The sequence below is a fragment of the Watersipora subatra genome, chromosome 3 (assembly GCF_963576615.1).
Source record: "Watersipora subatra chromosome 3, tzWatSuba1.1, whole genome shotgun sequence".
Taxonomy (NCBI): domain Eukaryota; kingdom Metazoa; phylum Bryozoa; class Gymnolaemata; order Cheilostomatida; family Watersiporidae; genus Watersipora; species Watersipora subatra.
The window spans coordinates 15,577,743-15,605,465 of record NC_088710.1 but is presented as its reverse complement, the minus strand read 5'-3'; the positions used below and the strand labels follow the sequence as shown (position 1 = coordinate 15,605,465).

General features: G+C 34.1%; 2 protein-coding genes across 2 annotated transcripts; both read left to right on the top strand.

Moving 5' to 3' along the window:
- Positions 1 to 493: 493 nt before the first annotated feature.
- On the top strand, positions 494 to 26,892 carry LOC137391526 (exocyst complex component 7-like). The gene is made up of 17 exons (XM_068078029.1): positions 494 to 523; positions 7,342 to 7,407; positions 7,505 to 7,670; positions 7,994 to 8,081; positions 8,189 to 8,294; positions 9,673 to 9,796; positions 10,219 to 10,384; positions 10,504 to 10,608; positions 11,649 to 11,769; positions 13,184 to 13,468; positions 14,860 to 14,961; positions 21,566 to 21,632; positions 21,764 to 21,823; positions 22,243 to 22,363; positions 23,019 to 23,178; positions 24,566 to 24,607; positions 26,533 to 26,892. Exons 2-17 carry the CDS (start codon positions 7,357 to 7,359, stop codon positions 26,767 to 26,769), a joined length of 2,001 nt encoding a protein of 666 aa, XP_067934130.1. The 5' UTR covers positions 494 to 523; positions 7,342 to 7,356; the 3' UTR covers positions 26,770 to 26,892.
- Positions 1,643 to 3,349, top strand: LOC137390379 (uncharacterized). The gene has a single exon (XM_068076711.1). The coding sequence runs from the start codon at positions 1,643 to 1,645 to the stop codon at positions 3,347 to 3,349; it is 1,707 nt and encodes a 568-aa protein (XP_067932812.1).
- Positions 26,893 to 27,723: the final 831 nt, after the last annotated feature.

Below are 27,723 nucleotides of genomic sequence, written 5' to 3'. Positions count from 1 at the left end.
ATAGGAGCTATGATTTTATTATATATGGGTTGTCACAATGCTGTGTGTTTAAATTTTATTAAACAAAATCCATTACACTACGTGTGCATTATTTTTTTATCCAGGGTTGCTATTTTCATAGCTATGTACTAAGTATAAACAGGCGTAAATGATATATTGTTTTATAAAATTAAAAATGCAATTCTATAGCAAACAAATTTATAAATGTTCTCATATTTTATCCATGCAATATATTTACTTATACAGTATACCATTGAATTATCAATTGAATTACATGTATATGAATTTACATACGAAAATGTGGGTTGTTCTTTCCTAAAGTAGACAACTCCACAGTAAACAAACACGTTAGAACTTGCTATATTTGATTCGAAAAAAACGTAGTTTCAAGTTCTCAACTTTTAGACTCACTGTGATAAATCTAAAACCAAAGTACTCATATGAGTTGAAACCTAGGCTATTCAACTTTTATTTTTCAAGAACGGAAGACAAATCGTATACACGAACCAGCCCTCTTGAGATTGTAAGTTCCATACCACAACACAAATGTTATGCATCAGTAATCTGTCGATGAAAATTTTTTAGTGAGCTCACAAATTAGCGCTAAAAATCTTCAATTGCAAAATAGATTTATACAGTATTCGTTATAGCGTCTGAGTAAGAATGATTATGAAACTAACTACTGATCATATCGTTGCTCAACCTTCCATGAATGATACAGCAATGGCCGGTTTTCTTTTAATAAACTCTAAGCTACAACCGTGCTAGATTTCTTTAAAATTTTGTTGAGTTTAAGCTCTTTTTGCAATAGTTGTAATCTGTGACAGCTGTAAAACCGACCCTCTAGGTAACTTAATACCATCGCTATAAAATACGTTTTAGTTTCAACACTGAATCTAAAAACACTGTAACCTTTATGAATTATGTGTTACATCATAAAACTATAATTAATTATATTTTTTAATATGAATTTCTATTGATTATAATAGAAGGGTATATAGCGTTTGTGTGCATCCTTACCTTCATCATACCACATTCTTGATTAAAACTGCGCTTATAACTACGTAAAACATATATTTTCATTTGGTTGTAATTCAAGTATAATATCACACTGAAATAGTCTGTTGACAAAAACAAGTAAGTCACTGAGAACATAATCAAAGTTTTCCTATTTGTAGGGGAAGTGGGGGTATAACGGGATATTGAGGTAAAATGGGATAGGGCAATATTTTGTATATAGGAAGGAGGTAGCAACTCCAAATTCACAGAGAGGGAAAGCCAATGATCTATGCTCACTGAATGTCAAGGTCATATTTCATTTTCTCATGATCAGAAAATTTGAGGTAAGTTTTTCATATTTTTCAAAGTTTCTTGCAAAAACCAAAGGTCATGTGACTTGTCATTGAATCTCAAATTGTCTGTTTTATAATCTGTAATAACCTACACAACCTTTTTGATGTTTAAGCTGCAGATGGCATAGGATTTAAAAATGATTTATTCATTCACTTTCTTTTTACACATGAAATTTATAGGCTAAGAGTATTGGGTAAAATGGGATACCATGTATCCCATTTTACCCAATGCTATCCCATTTTACCTCAAGCTGTAAAACCTCATTTCTTTACACTTTCTAGGTGCCATTATGCCACGGAATTATGTAAGAAAGACCAACAGGCAGTCATGGGATAAGGATTCTATGCTTAAAGCAATAGCTGATGTAAAGGAAGGCAAATGTGGATACCTGAGTGCAGCAAAGAAGTTCGATGTTCCAAAGAGCACATTAGAGCGCCGGTGTAAGGATGGCAACAAACTATTCCAAGGAACCAGTAAAGGACTGGGTAGTAGACAAACTACATTTACAATTGATCAAGAGGCGGAGCTTGTAGTCTATGTCAAGTCCATGGATGGTATGTTGTATGGTCTAACTACAACTGGGCTGCGTAGTTTAGCGTATCAATATGCTGAGAGCAACGACATTCACCATCCATTCAACCATGAGTCAAAACAGGCTGGTTGGGATTGGATGAGAAGTTTCATGAGTAGGCATAACTTGTCACTGAGAAGCCCTGAGGCTACCTCCGCAGCACGAGCCCGAGGTTTCAACAGGCAATCTGTATCTTCATTCTTTGACCTCCTGGAGAGTATTCAGGATGCTAAAAAATTTCCACCAAGTAGGATATTTAATGTGGATGAGACAGGTGTTACTACAGTGCAGGCCAAAACCTCTAAAGTGGTTTCTCTTCGCGGAAAAAAACAGGTGGGCTCCCTGACATCAGCTGAACGGGGTACCTTGAGCACTGCAGTAATGTGTATGAATGCAGCTGGAATGTTTGTCCCTCCCATGATAATTTTTCCTCATGTTCGCATGAAGCCTCATTTCAAGTTAGGGGCCCCGCCAGATTCCCTTTGTGTCACACACCCTTCTGGATGGATGCAAAGCCAACTGTTTGAAATGTGGTTTGACCACTTTCTCAAACACACTGGGTCTACCTTGAGCAACCCAGCTCTGCTGATACTTGATGGCCACAAAACTCACACACAGAATATCCCTGTGATACAAAAGGCAAAAGACAACGGAGTTACCATATTATGCTTGCCACCACACTGTAGCCACCGCATGCAGCCCCTGGATGTGTCTGTGATGGGTCCACTCAGCACCTACTATGCTAAGAAAGTTGAGATATGGCTTCGAAATAATCCCGGCCATGTAGTGTCATTGGACCAAGTAGCAACCTTATTTGGTAAGTCCTATATCAAAGCGTCAGTTCCAGCAAATGCCTTAGGCGGATTTAGGAAGAGTGGAATTTTCCCAACAGACCGTGGGGTTTTTACTGATGACATGTTTGAGGCAGCAGCACCTACTGACAATACAGAAGCGGATGAAAATCTTCAAGGTAATAATCCTATTCCTTCACCTGTTCTAAGCGAACCATCAACATCTGCCATAACTACTGAAGGCACATCTTCTCACAAAAGTCCAGAAGAAATAGCACCCTTTCCTAAGAAATCAACTGACACACTCAAAAAACGTAAAACTAACAGAGGGAGAACCGCTATACTAACTAATGAAGTTTATTTAACTCATTTGGCAGAGAAACCCTCAACAAGTGGTCATATAACATCTAAAAAGAAAAGAACTAAACAGGCTAAGAGAAGGAAGACTCCTACACCAGTAAGTAGCGACAACGACGACGGAGATGTTAGCTGTCTATACTGCAATGATTCCTACTGGAAAGGTAACGCTGACAGTGGATGGGTAAAATGCAGGCATTGTAGTAGCTGGGCTCACGAGCTTTGTGCTGGCCTTGATGATGAGGATGATGACTTTATGTGTGAACTATGCAAATGATTGGGCTCACAATATATTATTTCTAAAGCTATGTAATTTACTTGGTTCTTTTTGAATTATTAGAAGGAATAATACTTAATAAAAGCATGATTTCGAATTATCCATATTTTTCTACTGATATTAGTGTAGCGTACCGTTTTACCCACACTGTTGGGGTAAAACGGGAAATTGGATTAATTTATAAAACCCCAAAAATTTTCAATATCATAATAAACAACTGCAATGAGGCTTTGAGTATATAAAATAGACATAGACCAGCTTGCATTAAAACATCTATTACTTGTCTCAGGATACGAAAAAGTGAAAATTTTGTGTGTTTATATTAAGTATCCCGTTATACCCCCACTTCCCCTACCCCAAAGCAGACACAATGTAAGCAACACGTTTCAAGCTAACATATTGAGAATTTTATTGGTGCATAACTATCAACTGAGGTGACACCTTGATTCTTGAATTTTTCCAATATATACAAAGAAATTACAAACCACATAAATATTTCGAGATGTTATTTTTCTGCAATTAAAGCAAAATGAGATTCAAACACTATAGACTACTAATTAAGCCTATAACTATTTAATTTTATGAAGGTTTTTGAAGACAAACAATTTGAGGTTGTCTTTACTGTGTTTCCATTATAATATGGTTGTTTTTGTTATACTAGTCATGTAAATACCATGGCTCATTTACTAAATAATTTTATTTCTGCAAGCCAACAACAACACTTACTAATATGACATATAACAAAGAGGCAGCGCTTTTTAAAGCAATCATTTACAGAGCCGCCCGAACATTCATGAGGTTTGAATCATTTATTTTGGTTTAAAGGAGAAAATCATAAAAATAGCATCTCACTGTTATTGGCTAATAAATTTGTTTTTTTATTTTAATGTACTTCAAAAGCTTTTATTTTTAATGTCCTAATGCAGGATTAATTTGTTGCTATTTGCTACATAATTAGAACTTCACACAAGTGACAAATACTGTATTTTTTATAACAATAAGATGCTTAAGATGCTAGCCCGAGTTTAATATAAGTATATATATATATATGTAAGATTATATAGTTTCATAATATATTACATATAATAATGGTATGGATATGGTCAGTGATGTAGTGCTAATCTTTTTTTAACCATAACTCTAAAGTTGAGATAAGCGGATGTGGGCGACCAAGAGTCGCAGCGCGACTCCACAGCCACGTAGTGGCAGTTGGAACAGCTGGTGGCCTGGGGGGGGGGTCGCTGTAAGCTCCCCAGTGGGGTCCGGGGCGAAGCCCTGGATGCCAAAGCCTACAGAGCATTAAAATCATGTATATGATATGAGAAATGAGCACATCTGTAGTAATAATTAAATTGAGAAAATAATATCGAAATAGAGCTATAATATACCTCGCGAATTGGTGTCTAAAATTTTTTAACCCTACCTATAGTTATACTTAAAAAACACACAAATTTTCTAACCATAGCTTAGTTAGAGAGAGTTAAGGTAGCACTACATCACTGGATATGGTGATAATATAAATCCTTATTTAGTAGTGTGATATTTTGCTAATTTGGGGTCTAAACTTTGGGAGCATGCTAGATTGACAGAGTTGTGAGCTCATGCTAGATTGACAGAGTTATGAGCTCATGCTGGATTGACAGAGTTGCGAGCATGCTGGATTGACAGAGTTGGGAGCATGCTGGATTGACAGAGTTGGGAGCATACTGGATTGACAGAGATGGGAGCATGCTGGATTGACAGAGTTGGGAGCATGCTGGATTGACAGAGTTGGGAGCATGCTGGATTGACAGAGTTGGAAGCATGCTGGATTGACAGAGTTGGGAGCATGCTGGATTGACAGAGTTGTGAGCTCATGCTAGATTGACAGAGTTATGAGCTCATGCTGGATTAACAGAGTTGCGAGCATGCTGGATTGACAGAGTTGGGAGCATGCTGGATTGACAGAGTTGGGAGCATACTGGATTGACAGAGATGGGAGCATGCTGGATTGACAGAGTTGGGAGCATGCTGGATTGACAGAGTTGGGAGCATGCTGGATTGACAGAGTTGTGAGCATGCTGGATTGACAGAGTTGGGAGCATGCTGGATTGACAGAGTTGGGAGCATACTGGATTGACAGAGATGGGAGCATGCTGGATTGACAGAGTTGGGAGCATGCTGGATTGACAGAGTTGGGAGCATGCTGGATTGACAGAGTTGTGAGCATGCTGGATTGACAGAGTTGGGAGCATGCTGGATTGACAGAGTTGTGAGCTCATGCTAGATTGACAGAGTTATGAGCTCATGCTGGATTAACAGAGTTGCGAGCATGCTGGATTGACAGAGTTGGGAGCATGCTGGATTGACAGAGTTGTGAGCTCATGCTAGATTGACAGAGTTATGAGCTCATGCTGGATTAACAGAGTTGCGAGCATGCTGGATTGACAGAGTTGGGAGCATGCTGGATTGACAGAGTTGGGAGCATACTGGATTGACAGAGATGGGAGCATGCTGGATTGACAGAGTTGGGAGCATGCTGGATTGACAGAGTTGGGAGCATGCTGGATTGACAGAGTTGTGAGCATGCTGGATTGACAGAGTTGGAAGCATGCTGGATTGACAGAGTTGGAAGCATGCTGGATTGACAGAGTTGGGAGCATGCTGGATTGACAGAGTTGGGAGCATGCTGGATTGACAGAGTTGGAAGCATGCTGGATTGACAGGAGTTGTGAGCGTGCTGGATTGACAGAGTTGAACCAAGTTCTAGCGATACAAAAGAAGCCTTTAGAATTATTTCTCGCATGAAAAACAATGAATCTGCGTCTGCAAAATTTTGCTATTTTCTGCCAATTGGAATATTATTTGAATATCATCTTTGGATGCATTTTACTAAAAATTACACATGTGATAAATTGAGAGATATGATTATTGACTATAAAAATCACACGAAGTTAAAGTACTTCAATGCTTTACATATAAACAAATTAAAGACAGAGGGCAGAGTTCAATGTTGTATTCAGCTACGACACTGTATAATAAGGTAATGAATATCTTGAAGATTTGGCTCCAGATGCTTTGAAGATGTTGAAGATGGAATGTTACAGTTTGAATGGAGTTGATGGGATGAATACATAGGAGTGGTGTATTTTCTAGCATTTTTAAGTGCTACTGGGCTGCCTTGTCTCTAGTTTTCAACTATCTGGCAATTATATTTGGTAATATTATGTTTGTTTTTATATTTTGATGTATTATCTTATTATAACATAATAAACTCACACAAACACGGGCGTGCGCGCACACACAGGTCAAGCCACTAAAAGTAGTTCAGGGGTTTCAGTTAGAATATGAGTGGTATACTTTTAGAGCAGCTGCTGACCCTTTGGTGCTGACCAATAACACATTGAACAACACGCATGAAGGGCTAGCAAATAAGATAGATCATTTTATTATTGAAGCACCAGGCTGTTTGCTTTGTCTCTTGTTCTTGCAAAAGTTTGTTCATGCAAGAAATTAATTTTATAATTATGATGTGATCTATTTAGAGTTTCCATATCAGGAGTTGTGTTACCTTTACTAAATACTAAATGGAAAATGAAAAAATGCTTCAACACTCTGGGTATCATCAGTGAATATTATGGCGATGTGTTAAACATTCACAAAGTCATTAAGTTTTTCTTCAAATATTGTTAATACAACTAAAAAAAGAATTATAATATAGTCTTATGAGCTAAAAAATATAAATATTATTTATATGCTAAGTAGTATTGGTTATCAGCATTGGGATATCTAACACAGTCTAGTAGTCATGATAAACTTAACTAGCTAAAGTTGTCTGCAGACAACAATCCTAATTTATTCAGCATTTCGCTATATGCAATATCTAAGGACCTGTATATGCCATATCTAGAAAAATTTTATATCTAAGTAAACCTAAATATATTTAATATCTCTATGTATGCAATATCTAAACATGCACTATATTTAATTGTATGCGATATCTAAATTAACAGAGGGACATTCTCAAGATGGATGACGTTTCTACTAAGAAGGATTACCTTGAACGGAAGTTAAACAGGGTAGGTCTTTTGTGTCTTGTGTTTCGAACATACGTACTTGAGTATGACATGCTTTTTGTTTCATAATGACAATCAAGGTTATATTATACTCCGATAGGAGGTTACTAACTTGGCACGTCTGAGAGAGTCATTAACGAAAAGCTCAGAACAGACGGGCTCCATGTTAAAAGTACTAGATAAGTTTCAAGAACGGCTACACAAGCTAGAGGTTACGATACAGCCTGTCTATGTGCAAACTCGGAGCTACCAAATCAGACAGGAAAGTTCGTATCGAATTCTAAAGATATTGCAATATTTTGGTTAAACTATTAGATTTATGACCACTTAGTTTTCATTTTATATGTTCATTTATATGTTCTTGTTTTTTATGTTTTATCCAAATTGATTCTTCAATTTTGTAGCAGTACCCATTTTCCAATCAGGCTAAACAGAAACATATATCTTATCAGCATTCAATCAATTGCACACAATTCGGAACCTAAAACTTTTGGTTTTTAAATTTTTATTTATTATTTTGTTATGGTAGTTCTTGAGAAGATTTCCACCAAAAGTAAATGTTGATATTTCTGAAATTGTATTTCTCCAGACTTAGACAAGACCTTGACCTCTATAGATAAAGTGATTGGCTACTACAGTGTTGCCACGGATATGGAGGAGATAATTACCAGTGGACAGTAAGTGTCAATTATATGTTGTGTCAGCATTCATGTATTTGTATGTATATCACATCCGACTCACAGTTGTTTCCTCAAGCCCTGACGCTGTTTTATTTTTATTGTAGTGTGACTAAAGATGCTCGCCAGTACATGAACGCAATGATAAAGTTGAAGGCTGCCATAGATTATTTTGGTCAGCACCATCGTGGCAGCCCGGAATATTCTGCAGTTGTAAGTACTTGTATACAGTATGCGAGTATTTGCACTAATATACTAAATACTAACATCCATGTTTTTATGCTTGAATATATCAGCTCACCCTAAAGTGTCACCTTCTAGTCATTTGCTCATCTCCTACATCACTTCAAATTGTAGTAAAGTGCTTTTGTTATCCTATCACTCTCCTCTGCGGTTGAAAAGCAAAGCGATTTGTTCCAATATAGTTTATGTTTAGTCAAACCTTAATATGAAGTTTATCTTTTCCAATTTTTGCTTTATGTGTCAAAACTTGTATGTTGGACTAAATATTAAAAAGATATATTGCATTTTGTTAAATTTGTTGTAGAGCTCTGTAAACAATAGTATATACTTCAAGCAATTACGTACAGCATTACCACAAATACATTTGATAAAATTATGTCAAAAGCTAAATTTTAAAATTGAAAGTGCAAGTAAAACTTAAATCAAGGAAGCATAATCAGTAAACAGTAGTTATAGCTACTTTACCTTAGAGAAGTATGTCTTACCCTATGTAGGTTTGACATTTGATTGGTTTGGTGATAGAACTAGTGATAAAATAACATAACGTAATTTACTCTAAATTATACTAAAGATGATTCATTAACTTATTCTATATATTTTTCATTATTGTTACATTTTATTTTTAATTTTGTTCGCCTTTATGTTTTCAAGAAATTTTGGATTTCATGTTTTGGAAATTAATTTTTCAAATTTTATGTCATATGCCAAACAATGTACAGGTAATCTTCAGTGAATGTTTGACTATAATAATGATAGCAACAGTAATTCACAATAATGATAATAATTAGTAGTAATAATAATTGTAATGAATAAGTATGAAGGGTTGTGGAAGACTAATATTGATATAGCTTGTGTTGGGTTATAGTTGAAACTCTCTGAGCAGTAATTAAATCTCTGTCTAGATGAGATGGGAGCTGGAGAGAAGAACTTTCAAAACTCACCTCTTTTTCATGAGTCCCATAAAATCCTAAAATATAATTTATATACGCGTCGGATGTACCTCAGTAACATTTATTTACGAATCTAATTATATAAAGTAATTTGAACACTTGTGAGGAACTATTTTAATTCGCTTCTAACTTGAACCCTGACCTCTGCTTGGTTACGACAATGCTTTGGTGATCTCTAGAATGTTGCTAAAACTAGAAACATGCTAAACTAACAAAAATCTGTTAGTTTAGCATGTTTTATCGAAACAATAGCGACCGATAACTTCATGCCTAAACCTAAACAACACATTCTTACTATGTAGAATAGTTCTAATTTCTCTGATTTCACGGTTTTAGTCTTTTGGCAACTCTTACAATCACAAACAAGACAGTTTACTCTGCTCTAATTTATTACACAGAACACACTTTATCAGAAAGGGAAGAAAGCCATCGAGAGGGAGTTCCAGGTGCTCCTGACGCAGTACTCAAAGCCACTCCTACCCATACAATTGGCCAATCTAATTGGATTAAATGAGGATGCAGGTTTGAATCACACACTTTGCTATAACCAAATGTTAAGACTTTTTTATCACCTCTGGCGAGAAATCTGTATACCTACTCAACATTAAAATACTCTGTATTATTGCCTAGCATGTCAAAGCATTCGGTAGACACCTGCTCATCATGTCATCTATTCGTTGCGTTGCCATATTGCTTATCAAGAGGTACCCAGTGTTAGAACAGTTGGCTGTTGGAACAGTTGGCTGCCTAAGTACTTAGTTAGCACAAACATAATCTTAATTTGGTTTTAGTTGCAAGCTAAGAGATGGTCATTGACTTCTTCAAAAAGTGTCTTGAAGTTTTTTTTCTTGAATGTGACATCGATTACGAGCTTTGTTATTTGAAAAAGCATTGGAAATTTCTGTATTTCATCTGGCTATTTTATATTGTCCGTTTTTGAGCAGCAGAGTTTGACCTGCATCCCATGGACAAGTTGGAGTACATGCCAGAGTCGGTCCGGGAGCAGCTGGAAGAAATCTCTTCTTGGCTTGTGAGGAACCTCAGCACTACAGACTTCATGATCAACTATGCCCAGACAAGGGCCTCACGCCTCACCAAATCACTTCAAGGGTGAATTACCTTCTTACCATGGAAACCATTAATATACTTCTGTCCCTCTTTACGTAATATCCTTACCAGTCTTGTTGGAGCTCTTAGAGAATATACATATGGCTGGTTATCTGCTATAGGTTGATAGACCAGCAAAAGTCATCAAGTGGAGACAGCATTGTGTCTGCTTCTCCAAGCACAATCACTAACATCAACAGAGCCAAGAAGGCTAAGGGGGCCAAAGGGTGAGGCACAGGCTATATTGATTTCTACATGCAATCAAATCTAGCTTCACTATCAACTCTTCATACAAATTATGTATCTTACGGGGTAGAATTTAGCCAAGAAGAGTTTTGACATACGCGTCCTCCTAGGTTCCAACGAGCTACACATGCGGATTCATTAGGTTCCATTGTGTTCGGCACATTCTATGGTATTAGCTCTTGGCCTAGTAGTGTGTTGTTTGCCCGGGGTGTTTTTACATTAGGGATCTCCATCAGGGCCAATTCTATTAGTGGTGTTACTCACTTATCGGGTTTTGAGAAGTTGCTGAAAATAATAAGTCATATATTGTGACAATTATTTTTCTGTTTATAAGTTATAAAACATAAACCAAAGTCATTGAAAATAACCTTCAACACCATCGACCAATATGCAACCAGTGCTGGTGGTACACAAAATGGCGACTTTGTATCAAGCAATGACCAAGCATCGACATTTTTGATTGGGCATGGAGCCATTAACGTATTGGCATGATGCGTCGTGCCAAACATTATTTCCTTAAAATATTAGCCGAGTGGAAGTATCATAGGTTTTTGGACTGGGATACTGATAAAGTAAACACTCAACTTACATGTATAGTGTAGCACTAACAGAGTTAATTGCAGTTTGGAAATATTTGCTCTAAGTGAGATGGTTTTAATATACAGAGCAACTCTTGGAATTAATTAGGTTCATATGTTGAGGTTTGACAGGACTTTAAAGTCCCATCATAATAACATGTGTAGTAGTCCAAGTTACATCTATACCTGTGTGGTTTACCAGGTTTACAAATTGCTTTAAAAACAACATAGAATAATACAGTTTTGGTATTAGGTTTTTATTTAATAGAAGGAAAAACTTCATAAATTTACAAAGGTTCTTCTGCTTTTGTATGTGAACAGTAATTTAATACTTTTGACCAGTTTGAGCATATTTTATGTGAAATTTGTTGTAGAATTGAGGCTTCATTAAAAAACTGGTCGGTTTTTAAGATGACTATATTTTACGCGTCGATATTTTGCAGACTGCTTAAGAGAGCTCTCTTGAAGGGAACGGATACACCAGCAAAGAGGGAAGAAGAGCTCTTCATGGTTGAGACAGAGGGCTATATGAACTGTGTAACTGCTTTTCTTAAACTTATTCAGGTAGATAGTTGACTATTGTTTACATCTATTGAATAAGTCTATGACTTAATTTGAGTTTTCAAATTGATAAATTTCTAGGCATAGTTTTTTTTACATGCCCAAATATCTGTACAAGTAGGTCAGAAATATAGGTAAAGGTAAATAGTATATGCTTGAGACAAACTATGGAAATTTGAAACCAATTTTAGTACAAACTTAAATGCTTCTGTATATATACACGCAACTTTCAGGAACAGAAAAGCAAGTGAAGTGTAGTTGAAGTGTAAAGTTTATGTAGCTATGTGTTACGTATGGTAAAGGCTGTACATAAATTAGCATAGTAAATTGGTTGCACCAAATATTTATGGCATTTTCGTTGTTAAGTTTTCATTAGAATCATAAATTATTTGCTAAACACTCTTCAAAAATTTTGTAAAATGTCAAACGCATTTTAAAAGTGACCACAGCTACAAATTTCATTAGAATTGAATGTTGTTTATTCATCATAGCATAATTAGTTCAAAACTATCATATATAACGGTATGTCTTATTTTGTTATGCTTTAGATTGATAAATGTGCTATACTATTTGCTATACTACACTGATGTTATTACTAGTTAAAGTTAGTCAACAGTTAAAACTTTTTGCTACACAAACCTCTATTTAACCTTTTTGATTACTTCTATGGTGTCCTTTAGACGCGCCTAGAATAGCTCACCAAAACTTTGACTCAAATTGTTTGACATGTTCTTTCAGTTTCAAAGTGAGCTGACAAACTGCTTAATGCCTCATTGTCCTCATGTTGTTTGAGTGTGAGCCATTGACCGTATAAAACCTTACTAACATGATGTTGTTTCTGTTTGAGTGTGAGCCATGAACCGTATAAAACCTTACTAACATGATGTTGTTTCAGTTTGAGTGTGATCCATGAACAGTATAAAACCTTACTAACAGGATGCTCCAGTTTGAGTGTGATCCATGAACAGTATAAAACCTTGCTAACATGTTGTTTCAGTTTGAATGTGAACCATGAACAGTATAAAACCTTACTAACAGGATGTTGTTTCAGTTTGAGTGGGAACCATGAACAGTATAAAACCTTACTAACAGGATGCTCCAGTTTGAGTGGGAGTCATGAACAGTATAAAACCTTACTAATAGGATGCTCCAGTTTGAGTGTGAACCACGAACAGTATAAAACCTTACTAACAGGATGTTGTTTCAGTTTGAGTGTGAGCCATGAACAGTATAAAACCTTACTAACATGACGTTGTTTCAGTTTGACTGTGATCCATGAACAGTATAAAACCTTACTAACAGGATGCTCCAGTTTGAGTGGGAGTCATGAACAGTATAAAACCTTACTAACAGGATGTTGTTTCAGTTTGAATGTGAGCCATGAACAGTATAAAACCTTACTGTTGTATTGTTTTAGCTTGAGAGTGAGCTAATGAACAGTATCATACCGCAGAAGCATCAGAGGAAAGTGTTTGAAATAATGATTCAGCCGTGTCTTGACCTGCTTGTCAAGGAGGGTGAGAAGCTAGGAGAGAGCGTCCTCAAGGCGGCTGAACAGTACAGCTTCAAAGAAGTACCACTTCTTTTTCCTCTAGTCAAACACCTACGAGCTCTCAAACCTGAGTTTGATGTGAAGCTGGAAGGTTGTCAACCTATCAACAGGTCAAAGTTCGCTGCCCTTATTAATAACCTAGATAATATGGTAGGTTTATTGGTTAGCACTCTGAATTGCCGGCAGCAAGCCAGTGATTCAAGCCTCATGGGATGTCAAAAAGGGCATCCGATCCTAAATTGCTCCTGTGCCTCCATATGGTGTTGAAACATTTCGACTTTAATGCAAAAGTGGCTTTACCCCAGAGCAGTAACAACATATCTATTTATCGGTATTAATACAATATGCAAAAGTACAAATCAGGGTGTTGTCTGTTCCGTAGTCATGTCAGTCTAATCAACCGTCTCGATCTATAAAAGTCAGAGTTTTTTCAAAAGGAGCTCTTTAAAAAATGCTATCAAAGTACAGACTTTTATAATTCTCTTATTGATACGTAGGGAAAGTGGGGCAAGTTGATATTTAATGTGTTTTATAAAACTCATTTATATGATCATGTTATGTGTATTTGACTCAATTTAAACTAAAAACTTCCTATAGCTTAATCTCTCCTACTATCAGCCACTTCTGATACAAATCGGTCTTTAGTTCCAACTGAACAAAAAATTTGCAGATAGTCAAAATTACACTTTTGGTGAACATGTGAAGCTAATCCCATTTAGGTGGTGATATTTGGGTGATGGGCCATTACTTTGTCTATCTAGTTTAACTGAAGGTGTATATTTATATTGTGACATCATAAGCTCTCCGTTAGTTTGACACAGATCTATTAACTATACTATATATTAGTATAGTTAATAAGTCTATGGTTTGACATATCCCACCCTTAGTCCTCTCCATCATGACAAAGGACGATTTTGCAATTAACACTATTGGAGGACTTTTGATCATATTGACTATTTCACCATAGTTAATGATTTTTATACGAAGGCTCATAAGCTACACGTGTATTTGTTAAAAGTCTATATAATAGAGTGGTATTTCCATCAACTTCAATCACTCATTATAGTAGTAATAATCTTCATTCAGTTGTACCTCAGTTCTTTTTGAGTTGTTAATGATAGTTATAAACAGAAAATCATATGGGACTCTTGTTGAGATAAGAGAAAGAAATGCATGGAATGGTGATCATTTATGCCTTACTGAGGTTCAAACATGTTTATATACAAAAATAAGGGGCCATTTTTTATTTTGGAGCTCGTCGCTGGTTTTAATTTTTTCTATTTATGACCTACCATTAATTCCAGTTGGAGATTATAATAGACTCCATCACCCTAACAAGTTAGCTTTTATTACTCGTGAGTGCCTCATGTGTGCCTAGACATTTATTATACATGCAGTCTGTTTTTCTTCAAAAGAGTATGCATTGTATATTTATAGTGTACATATTTTATAGTGTCTATTTATATTGTTTTGACCTAAAGGAAATGAGAAATCAGTTTACAGGAAAATAATTGCTTAAAAAACTGTACTTTTTGCTGTAGGGAAACACAGTACTAAACCGGTTCATAGAAAGCATTAGAAATGATCCAGATAAATCATCGAACATGCCAGTAGACGGGACAGTGCATGAACTCACTCGTAATGTAAGTTATTCAGGCTAGATCATTTAGACACAGAAAATGTTCACCACCTTACTAGTATAAAGTAATAAGGATTGTTCATAACCTTACTAGTAATAAGGAATGTTCATCACCTTACTAGTATAAAGTAATAAGGAATGTTCATCACCTTACTAGTATATAGTAATAAGGAATGTTTATCACCTTACTAGTATAAAGTAATAAGGAATGTTCATCACCTTACTAGTATAAAGTAATAAGGAATGTTTATCACCTTACTAGTATAAAGTAATAAGGAATGTTCATCACCTTACTAGTATAAAGTAATAAGGAATGTTCATCACCTTACTAGTATGAAGTAATAAGGAATGTTTATCACCTTACTAGTATAAAGTAATAAGGAATGTTCATCACCTTACTAGTATAAAGTAATAAGGAATGTTTATCACGTTACTAGTATAAAATAGTAAGGAATGTTCATCACCCTACTAGTATAAAGTAATAAGGATTGTTCATAGCCTTACTAGTAATAAGGAATGTTCATCACCTTACTAGTATAAAGTAATAAGGAATGTTCATCACCTTACTAGTATAAAGTAATAAGGAATGTTTATCACGTTACTACTATAAAATAGTAAGGAATGTTCATCACCCTACTAGTATAAAGTAATAAGGAATGTTCATCACCTAACTAGTATAAAGTAATAAGGATTGTTCATAGCCTTACTAGTAATAAGGAATGTTCATCACCTTACTAGTATAAAGTAATAAGGAATGTTCATCACCTTACTAGTATAAAGTAATAAGGAATGTTCATTACCTTACTAGTATAAAGTAATAAGGAATGTTTATCACCTTACTAGTGTAAAGTAATAAGGATTGTTCATAGCCTTACTAGTAATAAGGAATGTTCATCACCTTACTAGTATAAAGTAATAAGGAATGTTCATCACCTTACTAGTATAAAGTAATAAGGAATGTTTATCACGTTACTACTATAAAATAGTAAGGAATGTTCATCACCCTACTAGTATAAAGTAATAAGGATTGTTCATAGCCTTACTAGTAATAAGGAATGTTCATCACCTTACTAGTATAAAGTAATAAGGAATGTTCATCACCTTACTAGTATAAAGTAATAAGGAATGTTTATCACGTTACTACTATAAAATAGTAAGGAATGTTCATCACCCTACTAGTATAAAGTAATAAGGAATGTTCATCACCTAACTAGTATAAAGTAATAAGGATTGTTCATAGCCTTACTAGTAATAAGGAATGTTCATCACCTTACTAGTATAAAGTAATAAGGAATGTTCATCACCTTACTAGTATAAAGTAATAAGGAATGTTCATTACCTTACTAGTATAAAGTAATAAGGAATGTTTATCACCTTACTAGTATAAAGTAATAAGGAATGTTCATCACCTTACTAGTATATAGTAATAAGGAATGTTCATCACCTTACTAGTATAAAGTAATAAGGAATGTTTATCACCTTACTAGTATAAAATAGTAAGGAATGTTCATCACCCTACTAGTATAAAGTAATAAGGATTGTTCATAACCTTACTAGTATAAAGTAATAAGAATTGTTCATAACCTTACTAGTAATAAGGAATGTTCACCACCTTACTAGTATAAAGTAATAAGGATTGTTCATAACCTTACTAGTAATAAGGAATGTTCACCACCTTACTAGTATAAAGTAATAAGGATTGTTCATAACCTTACTAGTAATAAGGAATGTTCACCACCTTACTAGTATAAAGTAATAAGGATTGTTCATAACCTTACTAGTAATAAGGAATGTTCATCACCTTACTAGTATAAAGTAATAAGGAATGTTTATCACCTTACTAGTATAAAGTAATAAGGAATGTTCATCACCCTACTAGTATAAAGTAATAAGGAATGTTCATCACCTTACTAGTATAAAGTAATAAGGATTGTTCATAACCTTACTAGTAATAAGGAATGTTCACCACCTTACTAGTATAAAGTAATAAGGATTGTTCATAACCTTACTAGTAATAAGGAATGTTCATCACCTTACTAGTATAAAGTAATAAGGAATGTTCATCACCTAACTAGTATAAAGTAATAAGGAATGTTCATCACCTTACTAGTATATAGTAATAAGGAATGTTCATCACCTTACTAGTATAAAGTAATAAGGAATGTTTATCACCTTACTAGTATAAAATAGTAAGGAATGTTCATCACCTAACTAGTATATAGTAATAAGGAATGTTTATCACCTTACTAGTATAAAGTAATAAGGAATGTTTATCATTTTACTAGTATAAAATAGTAAGGGATGTTCATCACCCTAATAGTATAAAGTAATAAGGAATGTTTATCACCTTACTAGTATAAAATAGTAAGGGATGTTCATCACCCTACTAGTATAAAGTAATAAGGAATGTTCATCACCTTACTAGTATATAGTAATAAGGAATGTTCATCACCTTACTAGTATAAAGTAATAAGGAATGTTTATCACCTTACTAGTATAAAGTAATAAGGGATGTTCATCACCCTACTAGTATAAAGTAATAAGGATTGTTCATCACCTTACTAGTATATAGTAATAAGGAATGTTCATCACCTTACTAGTATAAAGTAATAAGGAATGTTCATCACCCTACTAGTATAAAGTAATAAGGAATGTTCATCACCTAACTAGTATAAAGTAATAAGGATTGTTCATAACCTTACTAGTAATAAGGAATGTTCATCACCTTACTAGTATAAAGTAATAAGGAATGTTCATCACCTAACTAGTATAAAGTAATAAGGAATGTTTATCACCTTACTAGTGTAAAGTAATAAGGAATGTTCATCACCGTACTAGTATAAAGTAATAAGGAATGTTCATCACCTTACTAGTATAAAGTAATAAGGATTGTTCATAACCTTACTAGTATAAAGTAATAAGGAATGTTCATCACCTTACTAGTATAAAGTAATAAGGAATGTTCATCACCTAACTAGTATAAAGTAATAAGGAATGTTCATCACATAACTAGTATAAAGTAATAAGGAATGTTCGTCACCTTACTAGTATATAGTAATAAGGATTGTTCATAACCTTACTAGTATAAAGTAATAAGGAATGTTCATCACCTTACTAGTATAAAGTAATAAGGAATGTTTATCACCTTACTAGTATAAAATAGTAAGGAATGTTCATCACCTTACTAGTATAAAGTAATAAGGAATGTTCATCACCTTACTAGTATAAAGTAATAAGGATTGTTCATCACCTTACTAGTATAAAGCAATAAGGAATGTTTATCACCTTACTAGTATAAAGTAATAAGGAATGTTCATCACCTTACTAGTATATAGTAATAAGGAATGTTTATCACCTTACTAGTATAAAGTAATAAGGAATGTTTATCACCTTACTAGTATAAAATAGTAAGGGATGTTCATCACCCTACTAGTATAAAGTAATAAGGAATGTTTATCACCTTACTAGTATAAAGTAATAAGGAATGTTCATCACCTTACTAGTATAAAGTAATAAGGATTGTTCATAACCTTACTAGTAATAAGGAATGTTCATCACCTTACTAGTATAAAGTAATAAGGAATGTTCATCACATAACTAGTATAAAGTAATAAGGAATGTTCATCACCTTACTAGTATATAGTAATAAGGATTGTTCATAACCTTACTAGTATAAAGTAATAAGGAATGTTCATCACCTTACTAGTATAAAGTAATAAGGAATGTTTATCACCTTACTAGTGTAAAGTAATAAGGAATGTTCATCACCGTACTAGTATAAAGTAATAAGGAATGTTCATCACCTTACTAGTATATAGTAATAAGGAATGTTTATCACCTTACTAGTATAAAGTAATAAGGAATGTTTATCACCTTACTAGTATAAAATAGTAAGGGATGTTCATCACCCTACTAGTATAAAGTAATAAGGAATGTTTATCACCTTACTAGTATAAAGTAATAAGGAATGTTCATCACCTTACTAGTATAAAGTAATAAGGATTGTTCATAACCTTACTAGTAATAAGGAATGTTCATCACCTTACTAGTATAAAGTAATAAGGAATGTTCATCACATAACTAGTATAAAGTAATAAGGAATGTTCATCACCTTACTAGTATATAGTAATAAGGATTGTTCATAACCTTACTAGTATAAAGTAATAAGGAATGTTCATCACCTTACTAGTATAAAGTAATAAGGAATGTTTATCACCTTACTAGTGTAAAGTAATAAGGAATGTTCATCACCGTACTAGTATAAAGTAATAAGGAATGTTCATCACCTTACTAGTATAAAGTAATAAGGATTGTTCATAACCTTACTAGTATAAAGTAATAAGGAATGTTCATCACCTTACTAGTATAAAGTAATAAGGAATGTTCATCACCTAACTAGTATAAAGTAATAAGGAATGTTTATCACCTTACTAGTATAAAGTAATAAGTAATGTTCATCACATAACTAGTATAAAGTAATAAGGAATGTTCATCACCTTACTAGTATATAGTAATAAGGATTGTTCATAACCTTACTAGTATAAAGTAATAAGGAATGTTCATCACCTTACTAGTATAAAGTAATAAGGAATGTTTATCACCTTACTAGTATAAAATAGTAAGGAATGTTCATCACCTTACTAGTATAAAGTAATAAGGAATGTTCATCACCTTACTAGTATAAAGTAATAAGGATTGTTCATCACCTTACTAGTATAAAGTAATAAGGAATGTTTATCACCTTACTAGTATAAAGTAATAAGGAATGTTCATCACCTTACTAGTATATAGTAATAAGGAATGTTTATCACCTTACTAGTATAAAGTAATAAGGAATGTTTATCACCTTACTAGTATAAAATAGTAAGGGATGTTCATCACCCTACTAGTATAAAGTAATAAGGAATGTTTATCACCTTACTAGTATAAAGTAATAAGGAATGTTCATCACCTTACTAGTATAAAGTAATAAGGATTGTTCATAACCTTACTAGTAATAAGGAATGTTCATCACCTTACTAGTATAAAATAATAAGGAATGTTTATCACCTTACTAGTATAAAGTAATAAGGAATGTTCATCACCTTACTAGTATATAGTAATAAGGAATGTTTATCACCTTACTAGTATAAAGTAATAAGGAATGTTTATCACCTTACTAGTATAAAATAGTAAGGGATGTTCATCACCCTACTAGTATAAAGTAATAAGGAATGTTTATCACCTTACTAGCATAAAATAGTAAGGGATGTTCATCACCCTACTAGTATAAAGTAATAAGGAATGTTCATCACCTTACTAGTATATAGTAATAAGGAATGTTCATCACCTTACTAGTATAAAGTAATAAGGAATGTTTATCACCTTACTAGTATAAAATAGTAAGGAATGTTCATCACCCTACTAGTATAAAGTAATAAGGAATGTTCATCACCTAACTAGTATAAAGTAATAAGGATTGTTCATAACCTTACTAGTAATAAGGAATGTTCATCACCTTACTAGTATAAAGTAATAAGGAATGTTCATCACCTAACTAGTATAAAGTAATAAGGAATGTTCATCACCTTACTAGTATATAGTAATAAGGAATGTTCATCACCTTACTAGTATAAAGTAATAAGGAATGTTTATCACCTTACTAGTATAAAATAGTAAGGAATGTTCATCACCTAACTAGTATAAAGTAATAAGGAATGTTCATCACCTTACTAGTATAAAGTAATAAGGAATGTTCATCACCTTACTAGTATAAAGTAATAAGGATTGTTCATCACCTTACTAGTATAAAGTAATAAGGAATGTTTATCACCTTACTAGTATAAAATAGTAAGGAATGTTCATCACCCTACTAGTATAAAGTAATAAGGATTGTTCATAACCTTACTAGTATAAAGTAATAAGGATTGTTCATAACCTTACTAGTAATAAGGAATGTTCACCACCTTACTAGTATAAAGTAATAAGGATTGTTCATAACCTTACTAGTAATAAGGAATGTTCACCACCTTACTAGTATAAAGTAATAAGGAATGTTCATCACCTTACTAGTATAAAGTAATAAGGAATGTTTATCACCTTACTAGTATAAAATAGTAAGGGATGTTCATCACCCTACTAGTATAAAGTAATAAGGATTGTTCATCACCTTACTAGTATAAAGTAATAAGGAGTGTTCATCACCTTACTAGTATAAAGTAATAAGGAATGTTTATCACCTTACTAGTATAAAGTAATAAGGATTGTTCATCACCCTACTAGTATAAAGTAATAAGGAATGTTCATCACCCTACTAGTATAAAGTAATAAGGAATGTTCATCACCTCACTAGTATAAAGTAATAAGGAGTGTTCATCACATCACTAGTATAAATTAATAAGGAATGTTCATTCATGCTGAAGTTCTTTTTGTTGTACAAATGAAAGTTTCACCACTATGACCACATGTTGATACTATTTTTAAGGCTGCTGTTTTTTTTAAGTTTCCATGTTATCTTTGGTTTAAATACTAAATTCTTTCAGTATATCTACTAATATCTGTAGTCCTTTGTCATATATTTTGAATGGTGTGTCCAACTGTGTCTATTGAGTTGCCACTTCTATCCCTAGACCATGTCTTTCATGACTACCCTCAAGGAGAATGCTGAAGTAGTTGGTGCTATGCTGCTAGTCTTAGGTATGTTATAATTTTAGTTTAATTGCTGTGTTCCTTCTGCGTGCGTAAGTTAATATACTTTCACATTCATTACTTTGTAAGATATTCAAGAATGGTCTCTCTTTAATTTAATGTCAATGTGATTGTTACAGATCCTATGTACAGAGAACAGAATGTCGATCATCTGATAGTCAAAGTAGCGGATTACATGAGTGAGTAACTTTTAATTTTGTTTCCTAAGTTGACCACTTCAGCTTCACTTCTGATTTCATAATAGTTGTTTCCTGTTCCAAGCATGTCTTGCCATGTTTTATTCTTTCCATTTACATATCATTCAAGGTCATAAGCGCAATCACTGAGCTTTAAGTTACTGTGTGAGTTGACATAGCACTCCTCAGTGCACTTTTTCATCTGGGTGGAAAGTCTGTTGATATACTTTGTGGTACAGTCCGATGATATACCTTATGGTAAAGTCTATTCATATACATTGTGGTACAGTCTGATGATATACCTGCGGTACAGTCTAAAGGTATATTTTATATTGGAAGACCTATTGTATAAGACCATACGGAATAATTTAATAAAAAGCTCACTGCATCCTTTACCATTCATCTAACGTTATTGCCCATAGCAAAAGTTCTATCTGCTCTTGGTCGGAACCTGAAGAACAAGTCGGGCACTTACCATGACCCTCACCTTGCAGCCATCTTCATGCTCAACAACTACAACTACATTCAGCAGAAGCTGCACAGGTGACCTGCTACGTTTTTTATTAGACCTGCCCAGGTGTATGTTATATTTTTCCTAGGTGTATGTTAGGTTATGCCCAAGAGTATGTTAGGTTATGACCAGGAGTATGTTAAGTTATGCCCAGGAGTATGTTAAGTTATGCCCAGGAGTATGTTAGGTTATGACCAGGAGTATGTTAAGTTATGCCCAGGAGTATGTTAAGTTATGCCTAGGAGTATGTTAAGTTATGCCTAGGAGTATGTTAAGTTATGCCCAGGAGTATGTTAAGTTATGCCCAGGAGTATGTTAAGTTATGCCCAGGAGTATGTTAGGTTATGCTTAAGTGTATGTTTGGTCATGCACAGATGTAGGTTATGTCATGTCCAGGTGTATGTTAGGTCATACGCTGGTATATATGCCATACGTGTGCGTTGAAATTGGAAAGGTTTAGGTGAGAAATGGATATTGACTTTGACAATTATGATGAAGTTTTATCAGGCCTCTAATAGTTTATTGGAGAGGAACAATACAGATTGGTGATAAATTAGCTGGAGAAGAAAATGGTTAGATAGTGTCAACATGTCAAAGCGTCAGATTCCCTTATGTACTTTATCTCCGTAGCTATCTAGGTTTATTTATAACAACGGTAAGTGAGATCTGATTGGTCAATTGTTATAGTCAGGAGTTGTTAGATGTCATCCACCGATATGATCCGGCAGTCGGCAACTTCTACGCCACTCAAATAGCGCAACAGAAGAATGCCTACTTTGAGAGTTTTACTCCCTTGCGAGAAATCCTTTCTGATGAGCGCTCAAAACATCGACTCCCAGGGGAGAAGGTATAGTGACTAACAACTGCTGTTGTGTATAAAATGATGCTGAGCCCTATTTGCAAAGCTCACAGGTGTTACCAAAGCTTCATATAGGCCAGCGTGTTTTTCTAATGCTTTCAAATCTTCAAAATTTACGATGGTTAACGTTAAAGCTCAGAATCTTACATCTTCGTTTTACTCTTAAAAGTGTAGCTCTGCCTTGACAGGTGTTGACAGGTGGCTTCAAATTTACTCTTAATCTTACAATTGTTAAAAATATTGACTCGGTTAAAGGTTGACTTGCAACAAAATTCACATTACAGTTATTTGGTATCAAAAGATTCACCATGTCTTACTCTGCTGTGTTGTCGGTGCAAAATATGTGGAAATGTGATTACAAGCTCTTAAAAGCTAAAAAACGAACAGTTAATCGCAGCCATCACAAAACGGCTGTAGATTAGAATCTCTTTCCAAAACGGCTCAAATGGGATGTAGTTGTACAAGATGGTTTCTGTTTATACTTTCATGCAACCTCATTCGTCGAAATATTTTCTCAAATATACTTCACGCATTCAATAAAACCATGTCTATTGTTCTTACGCGTCTATTTTATCGTCATTGTAATGCGGTCACTTTTAGCACTGATATCTTATAACTTACCGTAAAAATTCATTTAATTTTTTAACCTTAGCTCGAAGGAGTACATATCATTGTCTGATAATCATGACGAGCCTGTTGGTCACCTGTGATAATCGAAATCGAAAAGTGCTGCAGAAATTATTTGCGAAGTATTGGGTCACATGATCAGACTACGACTAGACGATTAGACCAAGTCGAAACAAAACTGTAAAGTAGCGAGCATCTATATTTGATACGGGGTTTTTCGGTAAAACCCGAAGTGTTTGTCATAAACTAGTGCTACAAGACGTTTTATATTGAGCCTTTTATTGGCCTTTCAATTCATGGGAGAACATCATGTGACAAAACAATAACCAAATTTAATGACAACATCAGAGAAATAAACTGATTCCAATCTACGGCAGCTTTTCATTTTTGAGCTTTTAAAAGCTTGTAATCACATTTCCACATATTTTGCATCTACAACACAGCAGAGTAAGACATGTGAATCTTTTGATACCAAACAACTATAATGTGAATTTTGTTGCAAGTCAACCTTTAAGCAAATTTCCCATTAGAAAATGCAAATGTATCCTACCATAGATCGCCCATATTTTACGATCGCATTCTGGAAGGAATATTGTATCAACCTTCACATAGTCCATATGCTTGTTCAACTCAAATTTATATTTTTGATTTTCAACCTTTTAGGTTTTCTTTTACGAATAAACTAAAAAAAAGCTCTGGTATTTTGTTCAGTATATTCACCATAAAAATGAAAGCTTATTTTTTGTAGCTTTCCGACAAAGAAAAACAAGCAATCAAGGATAAATTTACGGTAAGAAACATGTTCCAATTCTTTATTTCAAAGGTCCAATTTGTTTATAGACCACTATAGGTGCATTTACAATTTTAAAATTTTGCTCAAAATTGTCAATAGGTTACTCAGCTCAAATGATAAAGTAATTTATGGTATGACAGAAAATCCAGCACTGTTTGGTTGAAGTGAGAATGTCATTCAGGACAGACTGTGAGTGCCCAAACAGCAGTTGGGAAATCTTGCAAAAAGGTGAAATTTTTAGATAGTATGCATCATTTGATTTGCTTTGAAATTAGCTAATTTAAAATAGCAAATTAAAAGTGGTCATCTGAAAATTAACCAATTAAAAATAGGAAATTAGAAAGTTCCACTTGAAGGTAGCTAATCGGAAGTAGCTAATTGACAGCGGATAAGTTGTGAACGACGGGTGAATGACTTGGTATTTTTTGCATTGCTCAAAACATTTGTTTTATATCTAAACACGCATTTAGTTTATCTATAAAGTGAAGCAGAAAGCAAACAAGAGTATGACAGAAATTTACAATTAGTTTTCCCGAATTCTTGAGTTTAATAATGATTACAAGGTTTGTTTAAACAAGTTTGACAAGCTGCATTAACTGTATATATAGCTAAATACCATATTAGAAGTTGTCCACTCCCTTGTTAGTAATTAGTTTTTTCTATTGCTAATTAAGTATTTTGAGCAAGTTGTTGAATTTTCTCATTGTTCGCCATATTACAAGAAAAAAATAAATTTGCTTTGTGACAGAAAAAAGTAATCCCGTGACCAAACACGAGCGAAGCGATTGTTTGGGAGCTTTATGATAAATGCATGTGTGCACACAACTCTCGAAAATTATTAATGAACTGCCGTCCCAAACCCTTGTGCCCAAATCTCATCAACAAATTTAATCATTTTTCTATGGAGTTGTTTAAGTATAATAATGATACAAAACACATATAAACCTATTTAAATATGTTACCAAGTCTTTGAAATTTGTAGACAATATCCTAAAACTAACCCATCTGATCGGATTATACATAAATAGACAGATTAGTTTGGCCTAAAATCGCCATTAAAACTTGACAAGCCTTTTTTAATCAAAATTAAGGCCGGCCAACGAAACGCCGATAAGGCCGTGCGACAGAGAGTAGAACTATTAAGTCGTCCGCATTTCACGAGAAGAACGTGCACATTTCACCAGTCCATGGCATTGTTCAATTGCCGAAGGTTTTTGTAATTAACGTAGACGTACTGAAAAGTAATTGTTTCTTTTTTGCCGATTTCAAAGTAATTGACATTTTGGACACTTATAATGAGTACTTTGGTATTCCAACAGCTGATGTCCCAAGCAGTAAAAGTAAAAGAAATGATGATAATATTTTTCTAACGATTTTTATAAGATTATAACAATATTTAATTATAAGAATAATTATTCGATTTTATAAGATTATTATAAGATTTAATTATAAGAATAATCACACACCCGACTTAACCATGGTTTCTGTGATCATGACCCATTTCTTCACTTTGGTTACAGATCGCTGTCAAAACCATTCTGCATTCAACACAACCAACTTTCAAACTGTGTATATTACACAGCAGCTTGCCATTTTACTTTTAATATTGCATTTCTCCTATTGCAGGGGGAGAGATATAAACATATAATCTTTTCCTTTCATTATTGCTGTTTGTTGTACATAATAACACCCACACCCAGTACATTACAGCTACCATTGCAGTTATCCTATTGCATTGCAGTGCCATTTGACTGCTAATATTGCATTTCTCAACCAGCAGTACCCTTTCTTGTTTCCAATATCACTTTGGTCATGGGCCGTATGACATGGGAATTTTTAGTCTATCTCGTTTGTTGGAGAAAAAATTGCCTCAACTAGAAGCTCTTCTAGTCTACATGTATATTTTTTTCTGTCGTAACCAGGATTTCAACAAGGGGATAGAGGAGATCTGTCGACTGCAAAAATCTTATGCCATTCCTGACGACGAACTTCGGCGAGCCATCAAATCGGAGAACAAACGCCAAGTGGTTGTATGGTACAGCGCATTTCTAGACGGAGCAGGAAAAACACCCTTTACAAAGAACGCGGATAAATATATAAGATACACGGCACATGATATATCTAATATGCTGGATAACCTTTTTGATGTCACTTCTTAAATATATTTAAGAAAATTTTATTATTAAATTTTATATTGTTTTGTTGTGTAACAGAATATAGATATATGGTTAAAAAAGTGGATTTTATTTACCTTTCATGTGCCTGACTTACAGATAGTAAATTTTGACACCCAATAATTTTGGCAACACTATAAATCATTTTTTCTTTGTTTTACTTTAATTTGTGAATTTGAATTAACATAATGAACTTGAATACTTGTAAATAATTTAATCCTTATCATAAATGTGGGCAGCAGTTAGGTTCAATCCACTTTTTATTAAAGATGTTACAATAAGATCTCTTTTCATGACCCTCCCTATGATAAAACTGTCAGGTAGCATTATAAGGAATAGCAGATAAGGTGGCCAGAATGCCGCAGATGGTTGGGTTGAGGAGTTATGGTTGCAAGGCTGGCAGTTCAAACTCCATTCATGACAATCTCTGAAGATGGGGATTGGTGCTTCATACATACATACAGCTAACTATGCACGATTAGAAAGATTTCACTCTTGCTGTTACCTAATTGATTAAGCGATTAAAATGAACCGCTGCTAGCTTGGAGTAGAGAGTCTATGTAAGGCTCTATGGTGAGAGTAACTCTCTCTCAGTACTGACCTAGTTTTGAAAGTTCTTGTATTATCAGTTTTTTTTATTATTTAACATTTTCATTAGCAAAAAAAATTGTTTCAAATGTTTCTGATGGTCATTAAAGGAGTTTTTAAGTATGAGTACGAAGCCTGCTAGTACAATACATGCTGGGAACGTTCTGCTGTAACTCCGAGTCTGTAAACAGCGTATTTTCACATTCTCTTAACAATTAATGTTAACGCCACTTTAACAAAAGGTTGCAATAATGTCCACACTTTTAACAGGTTATAAAGAAAACAGGTCGACAAAAGCAGTTATGCAACATCTCACAAAATGTAGCTAGTTTTTTTTCGTGGAGTTTTGTG